Genomic DNA, 14,932 nt, shown 5'->3' on the forward strand with positions numbered 1-14,932 from the left:
TTCCTTTTATCGTAAACATATTTGCCAACTGATGCTTTGTCTTTCTGCTGGGTAGCAATCTTTGCATTTACATTTTCCATAATGATCTTGAGGTGACAATTTCCCTTTGCTGTTAAGTTGGTTGATTTCATGGTAGATGTCTTCTTTCTACTTCATTCTCTGTGCGACTTAATGTTTGGGCATACACCTATATTATTTGAAGCATGTATCTCTTTGTCAACTGTCAATTCTTGCTGCTCTTTTCAATGAGCTATAATGTATTGTAGTTAGTCGGGCCGTAATCTGGTAATACCATCCATTATTTATGGACCAACTAGGAGAATTGCACTTGATTTTCTGTATTTTTTCAGTCTCACTATACACATTTGTTTTATTTCTATATACAGACAGCATGGGAGTACTCTTGTCTGTTTCCTATGTGTTGCCAAGCAGCCCATCAGCTGTGTATCACCACTCAGAGTGATTGCCTAGTCAGCTGTTTCAATCCGGCGCCGCTCATTCTTTTAATATATATATATATAATGGTCTGTCGTCACAGACGAGGCATTATATATGTATCCAACTGCCATCCTCCCATCAAGCCCCCCGAGGAAGCATTTACAGTGAAACGTACGTCGGGCGTGCTCTTGTCTTTGTCCTCCCTCAGAGCCTCTCTACTCCCAGCATACTTTCCGGACCTGCGGTGGACGCGTGTCTCCTTCTGCAGCTGACTTTGGCTTCATCTGATCTCCATTCCGGCTAAGTATCTTGCAGCCGTGTCTGTGCAAGCTCGCACCTTCTGGGACTCTGTCTGTCTCACTGATATTTTAGTGAGATTATGAGCATTGTCTACCTTATCTTGTTTCTACAAGGACACTGTTACAATTGCCTACATGCAGGTGCCCTTATCTGTCTGGATGCCCACGCCTCTATTTACCATGTGGATTTAGGTTATATTTCCTAACTATGTTGCTGTTCAGGTGAGGGATAGCTTGTTCCACCAAGAGATTTATTTGTGACCGGCCGGCTTATTTATTTGCCTCACGCCTCCCTGTTTCTATATACAGTTATCACTATTCTAGCGTGATTAATTTGCTATTTCTTTATGACCTGTATCCATGATGTGTGTGGTTCAGTTAGGATACTTACGAGAGTAGTTCCGAGAGACTGTTTTATTATGTATTTTTAGTGATGGTGTGAATAAATATATTACTTTGTTTGTATACCGGAGTGCTTTTTGTGGTATACTTTTCTTCTGGTTACATATTATCCCATCCCCTAGCACCGTCAGGGGCTTTATTTGATAGTCTTATTTTCTCCTGACTTGGGTACATTTATTGTGTTGGGGTCTGTTGCAGGTACTATTTCTGTTCTCATGTATATGTATATAGACAGGTGGTCCTCGGTATCCGACGTCCCGCTTTCCGTCAAATGTCTTATCCGACGCCGCATAATGCAGTCCACTGGATGCATTATCTGAAGTCGGACCCGCTTATCCGACGGTCACCGCTGCCGATTAAAATGGACCCGCAATCTGACGGCGGTTTGCGGGCCGCAATAAATCAGATAAGTGAGGACCGGTTGTGTATGTGTGTGTGTGTGTGTATATATGTATGTGTGTATATATGTGTGTGTATAATGTGTGTGTATATATATATATGTATATATATATGTATATATATATATATATGTATATATATATGTATGTATATATATATATATATATATATATATATATACTGTCATTAAGGTTATGGTGGGTAAAAAAAGTGACAAAGAATTCCCAGAATCCCTTGCTGCAGTGGAAGCGCTGTATGCTGGGTGACAATAGGGAAAGACAGGGTTGCAGACCTGTCTAAGACATGCAAATGAACATACAGTAATATTTACAGTTGCTATATATATATATATATATATATATATATATATATATATATATATATATGTATATATATATATATATATATATATATATATATATATATATACTGGATATAATTACTGGATATAAATAGGTATCACTATAGTTTTGTTTTATCTTGTTTTCTGTGTGTTTTAAAAGGGTAGTGGAGAACGCGTTCATTTCACTGTATCCCGAGCTGGAAAGTATCAAACTGGTAATATTACTGGAGATATAGGTAACAGCCAGTCCCACCACCATTTACAACAAGTTTATCATCACAGACCAAGCTCACATAAGGTAACTACTTTATAATGTTATTCTAATGCAAATCTGTCTTTCCTTTGTTACAAAATACTGTACAACAAAGAGTTCATTGTCCACACCTTCATGTGATAAAAATAAAATGTCTTGCGTTCACTAGTTGTCTGAAACTCACTGCTGATTTATACTAAAACAATTAAAATAGCCATAAAGTAATTGTGATAGAGGGATGGGGGGGGGGGTTGTTGCCATAGTGTTATATTGATTTCTCTTTGGGGGACCCATGTACAGTAGAAACAAACTCTTACTAGTCTTTGACAAATAACACCTATTGTGCGTAAAGGTGCAATGTCCACACCCCATGTTCTGTTTTTCTTGCATTTTTAAAGGGCACCTCTTGACAATTCCAGAGCATTGTCCTAATTTTCTTTGAACATTTTAATGGAAGAAAGTCCCTTTGGAAATTCCAGCTTCTAGGAATAGAATATCATGCCAGATGGAATCAGATGGAGCTTTGCTTCTAATCTAATGGTTTCACTACCCTCATTTTGGAGGTGGAGCCAAAAAAAGTGAGGATGAGCCAAGTTTTTATTTTTTTTTTGTTAATGAGACCTGGCTACCATAGTGTCCCTGATACATGGCAATCCCTAATAACAATATAGTTTATTTCAAGATTTTTTTCTATGTGAGAGGGAACTATGATAGTATTTGTTATTGGCTACTCTTGGATTATCTATTTAGGTCAAAGCTGTTGTTGGCCAAAAATGCAACTTTAAATTCAACGCGCTCTATATATTGTGTAAAGAACTGTTTTTTTTGTGTGTTTTTTTTATGATTTTAAAACGTGCGTTGTGTAAAAAAAATCTATTTCTCACCTAAAATCAGCAATATACAGTATGTAGGTACTGTATGTTTTTTCCCTGCTCTTACACTTTTGCGCACCTTTTCTTATTCTTTGTATGGTGGTCAGTGGCGGATTTACTAAATACGCCGCCTTTATGCATTTACCTGGTTGTCACCCTCTTCCAGCGTCATTTGACCCCGCATGTCTCGTTACCATGGCAACGTCACATTATGTGCCGTCACGTTGCCGGCCACGCGTGCGCGATCTGCGCTTGCTGACCGGGCATGCACACGAGCAGCTGGCAAGTGCCGATCGCTCATGCCACCCCAAAATGTTGCCACCCTGAGGCCGGGCCTCATGGGAAATGCGCCACTAATATCGGTGCGTCATATTCACACAGCCATGAAATACACATATATATGTAAGTATAATGGGTTCAGCAAAAATTGCTGAAATATATTCCTCTATATATGGTAGCCTACAAGAGACAGAAAGTCCCCAAGTCGTGGAAATAAAGTGAACTATTATCAATACTCACACGGACCAGTGTGAGTAAAAACCCATAGGGGTTTAACTCTGTAGAGGGGTTTCTGCTAAAACCGTACGCCTCTCGTCTTAGCAGAAACCCCTCTACAGAGTTAAACCCCTATGGGTTTTTACTCACACTGGTCCGTGTGAGATTTGATAATAGATCACTTTATTTCCACGACTTGGGGACTTTCTGTCTCTTGTAGGCCACCATATATAGAGTAATATATTTCAGCAATTTGTGCTGAACCCATTATACTTACACATATATGTGTATTTCATAGTTGTGTGTCTGATTCGCGCTCCCCTTGTTTTTTCTATTTCTTTTACATATCGGGGAGAAAAGGTTATCTCCCCTATAGGGTGTTTGAGCTGCGGACGGTGGACCCCTAGACGTTTACACCTTATCACGAAGGGGACACACGGGTTCCCTGAGTGTGGTAATATCTTTCCTTATTTTTTCACATTTTCTACCATTAGCATTAGTCCTAATTTCAGAGAGTGCCGGGTACCTTTTGTCTCTACATATCCTTAAAACATGACTTGTTGATGGCACTTGGGACTTGAGTTGCCCACCCCTGATCTAGGATGAAAGTGGACTAAGGACATTGGCATGATTAGCTGGTTAGATGCAGCTGAATAACGCATGCTCTGGAGAGTTTTTACAATCTATATGTTATGTCTTTTGATGGTAACCCTGTTACTCAACACCGAAATGTACGGTTACATTTTTGTGTTTGTCCTTTGCCCTTAAAGTAATGATGAAGCGATTATTAATCAAACAGGTAAACATAAGGAGTAGATTGATATGTGTGATTTCAGCAAACCTGAAGAAAAAGAAAACCTTCATTTTTCACAGAATACAAATTACTTTACGGGTAATTGAATCTTTCTGAAGAAGCTAAAAAAAAACTTGATATTTCATTATTTTATTTGACCTTGCATGTGGGACTGCTCCTTTAATAAGAAATAAAAACACCAGAGTCTCCATGTGGGAATTCTTTAAAAAATGCTTAAATAAAAAAAATAAAAGAATTGAAAACCTACATCATTAAATATTTTAAATGGTTTAAACATTTCCCATGATTCTTTGAAAAATTCACTTAAGAATAAGAGTAAGATTTTCTCATGCATTTCCTGCTTCGTTTGCATCTCCCCATGGCCCATAGTCAATATCTACAGTATGTGGTGTGAAGATGTATTCCTTCCCTGTTTATTCCCATTGATTTGAACTGATCTGCGCTTCACAGCATATTGAATGGGTATCCTGTAGCTACACTTGCTAAACAATTGTATATTGAAGTTTTATGGACAACTGTGCATAGTCTTTTAATGAGCTAATAAGATGGGAAATTCTCTTTAAGCCACTAGAACTAACATGATTTGTACAACAGACCTCCATGTGAGCCCATGTGTGTGTGTGTTCATTATGTCCTGTGAGTTGTACAACAGACCTCCATGTGTGTCCATGTGTGTCCATGTGTGTGTGAGTGTTCATTATGTCCTGTGAAAAAAACACATTGATACAGAATTAGAAACACAAAAAGACACTTTTGGACAAACTGATATTTTTTTAACCTGGTCATCATTTTCCTTTTTTGTGCTGAAGGATCTTGCCCAGTGTGTTACATGCCAGGAGAAGCATATTACAGTCAAGAAAGAGCCACATGAATCGTTGGGAATGACAGTAGCAGGAGGAAGAGGAAGTAAAAGTGGTGAACTGCCCATCTTTGTTACAAGTGTACAACCTCACGGATGTCTCGCGAGAGATAGCAGAATTAAACGAGGTTTGATGTAGTGTTTGCTCGTATTTACTATATTTTAGTGCCTTATACGCTTCTTTCTTTGCTTCCTTCCTTCTTTCCTCTTCCTTCCTTCTTTCTTACCTCTTCCTTCCTTCTTTCTTACCACTTCCTTCCTTCTTTCTTACCTCTTCCTTCCTTCTTTCTTACCTCTTCCTTCCTTCCTTCCTTCCTTCCTTCCTTCCTTCTTTCTTACCTCTTCCTTCCTTCCTTCTTTCTTACCTCTTCCTTCCTTCCTTTTTTCTTACCTCTTCCTTCCTTCTTTCCCAAAAGAGCTAAACGGGCGCTACACATTTAATTGACCTTAAATAGGTACTAAGTTAAGCAGACATTAAAGATCATAAACAGAGTTTTGTGCTTTTCTTGTTTCTAACGCCCCCCGCCCCCCCCCAAAAAATAACTGATGTAAATGTATATTTAAAGGTCTTATGCCTAACAAGTGCAGATTGGAGGGTGCAGTTGTGAAGTTAGGATATTTTAAAAGTCAGAATTGGTTGAGCTGCAGCTTCATTTAAGTAAATGTTCTGGGTACATGAAATACTGTAATGCAATCAAAATCCGGTAACTCAGACCCTGGAGCTACCCATCTTTCTTATTTTCCTTTAAAAATCCATGTCATTCAAAGCCCAACATCCCTCTTACATTAGCCACACTACAGTGAGAAGATGTTTTTAAGGGGCCTTTTATTTGTGAAGATAATAGTACTTAATAACAGCCACAAGTTCCAGCCAACAAGTTTAGAGTAGTAATTCAGAAACCTAAAACATCTTTATATTGGGAATATAATGTGGCTGATACCTCTTGTCAGTTCTGTTAAGTATGTAACTTTACTGTACATGGTTTTGCTGCCTTTATGGCCAACACAGTGCTATAGTAATATGACATTAGACTCAAATTAGAGGTGCAGAAAGCATAATATTGCTATTGCTAATTAAATGGTTTCCAAACGGACTCCTCTTTCTTTGTTCCCTTATTTTATTAGGGGATGTGCTGCTGAGTATCAATGGTATTGATTTAACCAATCTAAGTCATAGTGAAGCAGTGGCTATGCTGAAAGCCAGTGCTGCCTCCCCCGTTGTTACACTTAAAGCACTTGAAGTGGAGGTTATAGAAGAGCAGACCCAGATGAATGAAGAAATTAGCACGATCAGTGAAAATGAATACGATGCCAGTTGGTCTCCTTCGTGGGTCATGTGGCTAGGACTTCCCAGGTATTTGTTGATATATTTCTTCAGGACTACTTCTCTTGTATATAGATACCATAGACTGTTGGGTCATCAGGTCATGTCCTGTTTGTATTTTCCTGAAAATATTAGCTGCTAAGTAAATTTTCTTTATGGAAACGGTGCAGTCCCACTTAGGAATAAAGTGAACTAGGACAATGATCTACAGTATTTAATGACCTAAGTCTTTGTTAATGATGCCTTGTTTCCCGCACGTATCTCAGGGCAAATAGATCTTGTCCTGAATGTCATGTCTTCTCCTATTCACTGAAGATGTCCTGGTCATGAGACTTTTCTTATTTACATGACTTGGATAAAATGCTGGAACGTTATTAAAGATTTTCTTTTTAAGATTTCCATTGCCTTAATCTAATTGTTATCATTTGTCTCAAGGAAGCTACATCAACATTAATATCCCAACCTCAGAGTCCACAGTGTATATGGAAATACTTATATTTGTCTGATTGAACCCATTGTTATTTCCATTACACATATATCATAAGTAAACAATAGCATTTAAGAGCAAATGGCCACAGTGTATCTAATATTTGAAATCATTGTTAATTTCCAATGTGTCTATGTCCACGAAGATGTTTTAAGACGTATTAAAGACATATCATTACATGCAGCACAAGTAACCCATCTGTATGCGTGAGTTCCTAAAGCATTGTGTAATGATCCTCTAGATCAAAGATGTCCTTGATCTTCCTCGAGCATGGCTTCCAATAAATAATGTGAACCGATCAGTTTGTAACGAAGTGCAACACTTTCCAGGACAGGACATTTTCTTGGCATAGGGAATAACTGACCTAACGGAACAATGAAACATCATTAAAAGTAAATCTATTGCATCAAGGCTTATCTTGCTGCTGTGGATTTATCACTTGGAATCCGTCTCTTAACATTTAATGGCGCTGACTGCCAATGTTAGAACATCGTTTGACACCAAATTACAATATATTTAATACAAAAAATAGACCATTGTTATTTTCATTGGGGCGCACATCATTAGAGCTTCCACTATGGTAGTGTGACTGGTTTATGATCATATTTAGTTTGCTAACATTCATGGATAACCTGCATTAATTCTTGAACGAGTTGCGTATGTCAGAGTTAAGCATTCCAGTTTATTTATTGTATTGTTATTTGCATACATTTACATAGCCTACAGCTCAGTGATCTTAGATTTTAGTATAATTGACTACATTAAAACAGGTAGATTGCAAAAAAGATTCTGGCCGTGCAAAGACCTGTCTTTTGTCTTGCGGGGGGGAGGGGGGCCTTGGTGTGGAGGGTTGGGTGCTTATGCATTTAATGAGACTGTTTGCCCCTTGCAAGGTTATAGCTCTTAACAACTTTAGTTACCCATTCACTGCCTTGTGAAGCATTGCAGAGCAAGGGGTTAGCATCATTGAGTAACACACTTATTCACATAGTCGCTTATAGTACATCTTACACTATTTAGTGAATCACATCCACTATTTAACCATCGCAGATATTTTCTGCATTTTAAGCAATTCACTTGTTGCCACCTTTCTCCTGTAATAATAGCATTCTCTAATGACCTCTCTCCTCAGCTGCCTTCATAGTTGCCATGATGTCATTCTGCGGAGGAGCAGCTTGGGGAGTTGGGGTTTTAGTATTGTTGGTGGTTATGAGGAGAATCACACAAACCAGCCTTTCTTTATTAAGACGATCGTGCTCGGGACTCCAGCTTATTACGATGGCCGACTGAAGTAAGTTACATCTGCGGCAGAAAAAATGCCTATTCTTTGCACAGGAATGTTGGCTATGAATGCCTTTCAATCATACAATCTGCTCAGAAGGCATATGTGCTGGTGTATTTATTATTGGGCATTTTTGGATCTATGTGCCAAGGCAGTTTTGGAACAAAATGAAGGTTACACAATCTGACTCTTTCAAGCTCTTTGCTTCAATTTTTACCCCAGTATTAGCTTGTATTATGGGGGAACGTCAAACGGAGCAAGTAGGGAAGGGGTTACATTATTCAGATTATTTAAATTGAGCGCCACACGTTTACACTGTAATGTGCATGAACAAATCTATTAAGTTAAAGGTGGTGTAACTTTCTGGCGTTTTATAATCTTGACCAGATGTGAGAATCTTTGACACTACCGTGCACTGGCAAATAGTGCAGTGCTTCAAAACACACTGTCCTCTGTGCTGACACATATACCTTTCTGCCTTTACACATTGTTACTGTGAAATCATTCAGTTGTCTTAAATTGTCAAGGAATTTGAATGGAGAATTACATTTTCAGGGACCTTAAAAAGTGGGCAGCATTGTAAATTGATCATTAAACCCAGACCATTACATCTTTGGACAGTTGCGTAACTACACCGTAAGGGGTTCCCGGGGAACGGAATTAAGTGGACCCTCCCGACATGCAGTGGTGGAGCGGCATCCCACATGACCCATAAATGGTTCAAAGGAGGAAAGGACAGCACCAGTGCGCTCTATCTTACACATCTTCTCAAAGGACCCAGTCGGCTGTAAGAGAGACTGCAGCAGCTCTGTCTCCTTTCCTCCTCTGAACGGCATCCGGTTTCGTTTGAACCTTTCCTGGTCCCCCCCCCCAGTAGTTATGCCAGTGCCTTCAGAATTACTTCAGGTTTCTTTATCCCCTTATGCAAGCTGTGTGTGCTTCACTTTGAAATGCTATTACATTACATATTAAATTACACATTACATTAGGAAACAAATAATACACCTTTATAGAGAAGGATTTACATGACCAGGTGCTTTCACTATGCCTATAACGAAAGATAAGTGTAACTACGCCTTTAATTATTCTATTGAGAGGCCTGCAGTGTTTCAGGCCCATGCAACCCTGAAAGTATTAATGATCAATTGTTTTTCAGCATTTCAGAGTAAAATCGCTTTAAATTACTTCCTAAGGAAGTGTGAGGGGCACGTGGCACATTGCCGAGAGTATAAACGACAGCCCCATGGCAGCCAAACAAACAGGCCCAGATATTATAAGCTGTTCTACTCCATAAGTCACTTTCCAGCGCATGGAAGATACCATCTGACATTCACTTCAATCGGCTGTAAGGTGTCTTATGGAATAAGCACCACTTAGTAAATATGGGACATATTTTTTAAATGCTTCCTGTCTAATATTGAATAGGATTTAAAAAAAAAAAAAATACTTGCAATATTTATATAAATAACTTGTCTTCATTTTTAGGTGTGGTGATATGATTGTTGCAGTAAATGGACTATCCACTGTGGGAATGAGCCATTCTGCACTTGTACCAATGCTTAAGGAGCAGCGGAGCAAAGTAACACTCAGCGTCATCTCCTGGCCGGGAAGCCTCATATAAATCCTTCTGTAAATCTGAATAGTAAAGCCTTGATTTTTCTGTATTGCTTTTGAGACAGCTGGTTACAAGCTGGGCCAAATCACTGCAGCAATCATTTAAATAATGATTATCTTACCATGAGCAATTTTGCATTGTACAGGATGTTCTGATACTGAGCTGGTAGGCGCATTATTTCCATCGTTGAACGAGGGACTTGGTTGGTGAAACTTCTGAAGTGGGAGAACATGTTTTGATGATGCCCAGTGCCTGCTCTGTGTGACCTTGAGCAAGTCACTTTGTCTCCCTGTTCTTCTGGTCCCAAAATAAGACTGTAAGCTCTTTGGGACTGCAAATGAGTGCTTTGTGAATACATTGCCAGGCCATACATGAATAAAGGATTTGCTATTAAGATTGTTTAAAGCCATATCTCACTTGTTTGTACGTGCCAACATTACAAGACGTTAGATGCCCCTTGCATCTTTTACAGTGTTAAATTAATTGCTGCAGTGAGAAATCCATTCTTTGTCATGTAAATGTGAAACACTTCTTGGCTGCATTTATTTGAATATTGTGCTGCTACAGTGTTGTTATTGGTTTACCTCACAGGAACATTGCCAATAACAGATGTCCTTAGATATAATGTCAACCATCTGCTAATGTTAGTTTAGATAATTCCACAAAATACAGGGGGGTGAAAGCCAAACGCTTAACAAATGGGTTTTGTACTGTGCAATAATTGGGTTTTGTCACAAATAATTTAATACACACTGAAGCCTGTACAAACAAGGGGAATTTGTCAACAGTGTTTTGCAGGTTTACCTTCCTGATGAATGTTTTCTTAGTGAGAAGAACTTTTGATATTTCTACTGCGAGATTTCTATTAAATTATGTGAAATGGTTGTAAACTTTGTTACTAAGAGGATAACATAGTAGCTTATGGAGTGAATTCTTCCGATTTAAATCATTTCAGATATGTACTTAATTGGCTGGTCACAGAATTGGACAGCTATCTTTTTTCCATATATATATATTTTTTTTCTAAAGCACGAACGAAAATATTTCCCTTGCATAATGCAAATTGCTTTTTGTTCTTTCCAACAATGTTGAATGATAAACGTATGATTTACACTTTGGCTTTGCAATTCGTATACGACAGACATTTTGAGGTATTGAAAGTGAACGCTTCATATTTAATCTCTTTTAAACTTTTAGGTGTAGATTGTTTACTTAAGCATGAACATTTGTTTGCTGTGATGAAGGAAACCAAACGAATGATGTACATTAAGAGTTTTAACAGAAAAGCTTACATGAAATAAACTTTAAAATGGTCGATACAAAAAAACCTTTGAATTGTACATCTGGCCTTAATTCAGAAATACACATTGTTATAAGCCTCTATTTATTTTGTTTAGCATGACTTTGTTTTAGTAAATGCATAGCTTGGTATTAATTGTAGCATGTGAAAAGCAGATATTGTATATGTTATATGATATGCCTTCACACAAGCTTCCCAGAATGGAGTGAATATTGTATAGCAATGGTGCTTGATTTACATACTACTTACACAGAGAATTGTATAGTTTAGAAATAATGAGTTGTAACCCACAGTAGCACCCAACCAAGGAACACATCTTGCATTTACCTATTCCATTGTTTCTGTAACAGCTCTTTCCACTGCCTACACCAGGAGTGTTCAACTCCAGTCCAAGTGCCACCAACAGGTCAGGATATCCCTGCTTCAGAAGAGGTGGCTCGGTCTTTGACTGAGCCACATGTGCTGAAGCAGGGATATCCTGAAAACCTGACCTGTTGGTGGCACGTTACTGGAGTTGCCCACCTGTGGCCTGAACCAATTAAAGTGAGAGTCAATTTGAAAGTTGATCTCTTTATAGAAGAGCCTATTTCATTAGGCAATGTTTGCCTTTCTTGGGCAATAACACCACGGAGATGTTATAATATTCCATGTAAACTTACAGAGCGATATTTCTCTCGCTGGACACACTGCCATGCAAGATGGGTGCAAATAAACAGGAAGCAAGCAGGGCACACAGGGTTGTACAGCTGCACTGCGGCTTGAATGTACTATTTCTCTTCGTCTCCGATGATGAGCCTAAGCTCACGTGAGGAAATAAGCAGGGTTAATATACAATAAAGGGATGAAGGGCAAAGGAGGGAAGGACGCAAAAAGAGTAAAAGATGGAGTTCCTTTATACAGCTGTCTATATGTCTGTGTTTTTATCAGGGGTTCCTAAGAACCATTGGGTTCCCTGAGCATCCCTAAAGGGTTCCCTGCAAGTTTCAGGTAATTTGAAAATTGTACCAAATACAGAAGAATTTGCAATGCATCTGATCTCAGACGCGCTATTAGAGAGGGTTGGGGCTCCTTACAATGCATCTGATCTCAGACGCGCTATTAGAGAGGGTTGGGGCTCCTTACAATGCATCTGATCTCAGACGCGCTATTAGAGAGGGTTGGGGTTCCTTACAATGCATCTGTTCTCAGACGCGCTATTAGAGAGGGTTGGGGCTCCTTACAATGCATCTGATCTCAGACGCGCAATTAGAGGGGGTTGGGGTTCCTCAGAATTTCACAATATAGTTACAGTATAGGGTTACTTAACCAAAGGAAAGTGGAAAATCACTGGTTTACACCATAGCCCAGATATAAGCACGTGGACCCCAGTGACACAGATGGTAAAAAGCTTTATTTGTCACTGCTTCGAAGTGCAACTGCCCCATTCACATGTGAAAGAGCAACATATCACTTTCACCCTGCGGCAATACTAGGGCAGAAACCAGGCCACTAAGCAACAGCACATTTTAATGTGATAACATCTGGTGCTGTTGTGTACCAGGTATTGCATCTGTTTTGCTTCAGGTAAACGCGCACATAATATGCAAATTGTGAGAAAATAGATGTGTAATGTGTTGTATGAGTAATTGATGATTTGAATATACTCCCAGGTCAAAATGTATTTTTAAAAAATGCTGCTTTTAAATACAAAGGGAAACTAAAGTGAGGTGCCTGAGTAGATAGTAACAGTAGGCCTACCGTAAGCCAAACGGCCTTCATCTAGTTTTAATTTGTTTCTATGTAAAATTCCCATTGTTAAGGGTGGTCATTTTTTGTAATCTTTTCATACATAATAAATAGCTGGACAGCTATCCCTTCCGTGTAACTAACCTTTACTGTCTATTTAAACTCATTTAAAGCAGCAAAACATGTGAAATCTTTTATCTTTTTTTCAAATAAATAAATAATACATTCTGTGGTATTAGATCAGTGGTGTGCAAACTGGGGGGCACGCCCCCCCGGATTAACTGCGGGGGGCGCGGGGTTTACAGAGGCCCCACACGCTTCCTGAAGGCACTTAAATCAAGTGCCGGGGAAGCGGCAAAAGCCTCTGTAAACCTTACTTACCGTGGTTCAGCCGGCATCTGGAGATGCGTCAAAAGACGCAGCGGGGTCATGTGACGTCACGTTGCTATGACAACGTGACATCATGACGCCGGGAACCAAGGTAAGGAGGAGGGAGGGGGCATACGGAGAGGAGGACAGCTGGCAGGGGGGAGCAGGTGAAAAAGATTGCGCTCCCCTGTATTAGAGAACACTTGCTGCATTTTTTTAATTATTATTATTCAACGCTTAGTGCCATTCTTAATGAGTTTTAAAGCATTCTTTGATTTCTATAGCAGGTTTTATCCCACCTCCCAAGCAGTGGAAGATCTTTGCAACACTTTCCTGTTTGTGATCATTTGTTGCCAATGTACCCAGCAGTTTGAGCTGTAAACTGTAAGGCCCGGGCCATAGAGGGGTGAGGAGAGCGGATGCGCGCCAACGCTGAGGCTCGCCTGCTTCAGTCAGCGCGATTCCACGGACTTGCAGGCGAGCCAGCGTGCGCGAAGGGAGCCGGGGGGAGGTGGTTGGAGGCGGGGCAGTGACGTCGCTGGGCCAATCGCCCGCGACGCACTGACGTCAATGTCACGGTGCCGTGACGTTGACGCTGCTTAAGGCTGATTGGATGTTTTCAGCCGACAGCGCGCTGAAAACAGCTTGGCGCTCGGCTGAAAACTCCAAAGCCTGAGCACGCCTGCGGACGCTCGCGTGAGCCCCCTCTCAAGGCATCCTCATTGAGGATGCAGGGACTCAGCGCGGAGCGTCCGCACGCCTCAGCGCTGCTTGTCCTTCTATGGACGCAGCCTAAGGCTGAGTCCATGCTCCCTGCTTGCTCGCTGAGGCGCGCTGAGGCTCAGGGAAAGCGGGTGCTTTCCCTGGCCTTGAGGTTGCTTACCGCACGTGCCGTCAGCGGGCCGTCAGGGGGTGAGCCGGGGGCGGGCCAGTGACGTCACGGAGCTGGTTCGCCCTCATTGGGCGAACCGCTCACGTGACTGGCCTGTCGCTCCGGCAAGCGGGGGAATTTTAAATTCCCCTAAGACCTGCGCTTCCTTCTAATTGCGGCTGTAGGGGCTCAGTGCTGAGCGGGAGCACGCCTCAGCACGCTTCCGCCAGCAAGCGGTTAACATGGCCGAGGCCTAACAATAGATTGTTACCTGCGGAGTTAGGCTGCGCTTATAGTGCCTTGCAACGTCGCTCCGAAACAAATACATGGACTCCGTCGTAAGCGTGACAGAGCGACGTCGCGACCAAAAATGTTGAAGCCGGGTAAATGGGATTTTCTAGAGACAGTCGCAACATGTGACTCTCTAAACCAATCAAATTGCGCGGGCCGCCCCTTTTAGTGACATCACTGGCCTTGTCGCTAAAAATCAAATTAGAACTTTCGTCAGTGGCGACGGGTGACATCATCGGTCGCCGTCGCCAGCACTAAAATCGCGGCCTTACATTGACTGAAGCAGCCATTATGTTAGTCACACAATCAGGCTTTTTACACATTTACAGGCATACCCCGCTTTAAGGACACTCACTTTAAGTACACTCGCGAGTAAGTACATTTCGCTCAATAGGCAAACAGCAGCTCACGCATGCGCCTGTCAGCACGTCCTGAACAGCAATACTGGCTCCCTACCTGTACCGAAGCTGTGCGCAAGCAGGGAGACTATAGAG

General features: G+C 40.8%; 1 protein-coding gene across 3 annotated transcripts in view; it reads left to right on the forward strand.

The window, feature by feature from the left end:
* Nucleotides 1-13,304, forward strand: part of LNX2 (ligand of numb-protein X 2) — a 117,433-nt gene extending 104,129 nt beyond the window's left edge. For 2 of the 3 annotated variants that reach the window (XM_075592199.1, XM_075592198.1), the window contains 5 exons: nucleotides 2,042-2,179; nucleotides 5,125-5,302; nucleotides 6,300-6,528; nucleotides 8,118-8,276; nucleotides 9,753-13,304. In XM_075592199.1, the coding sequence (XP_075448314.1) occupies nucleotides 2,042-2,179; nucleotides 5,125-5,302; nucleotides 6,300-6,528; nucleotides 8,118-8,276; nucleotides 9,753-9,888 (840 nt within the window). In that variant the 3' untranslated portion in view covers nucleotides 9,889-13,304. Of the gene's footprint in view, nucleotides 1-2,041; nucleotides 2,180-5,124; nucleotides 5,303-6,299; nucleotides 6,529-8,117; nucleotides 8,277-9,423; nucleotides 9,645-9,752 lie in introns of those variants that run through there. The other variant, XM_075592200.1, reaches the window with a different exon arrangement.
* The last annotated feature ends 1,628 nt before the right edge of the window (nucleotides 13,305-14,932 follow it).

This window comes from Ascaphus truei, chromosome 3 (genome assembly GCF_040206685.1).
Source record: "Ascaphus truei isolate aAscTru1 chromosome 3, aAscTru1.hap1, whole genome shotgun sequence".
In the NCBI taxonomy this organism is placed as follows: Eukaryota; Metazoa; Chordata; class Amphibia; order Anura; family Ascaphidae; genus Ascaphus; species Ascaphus truei.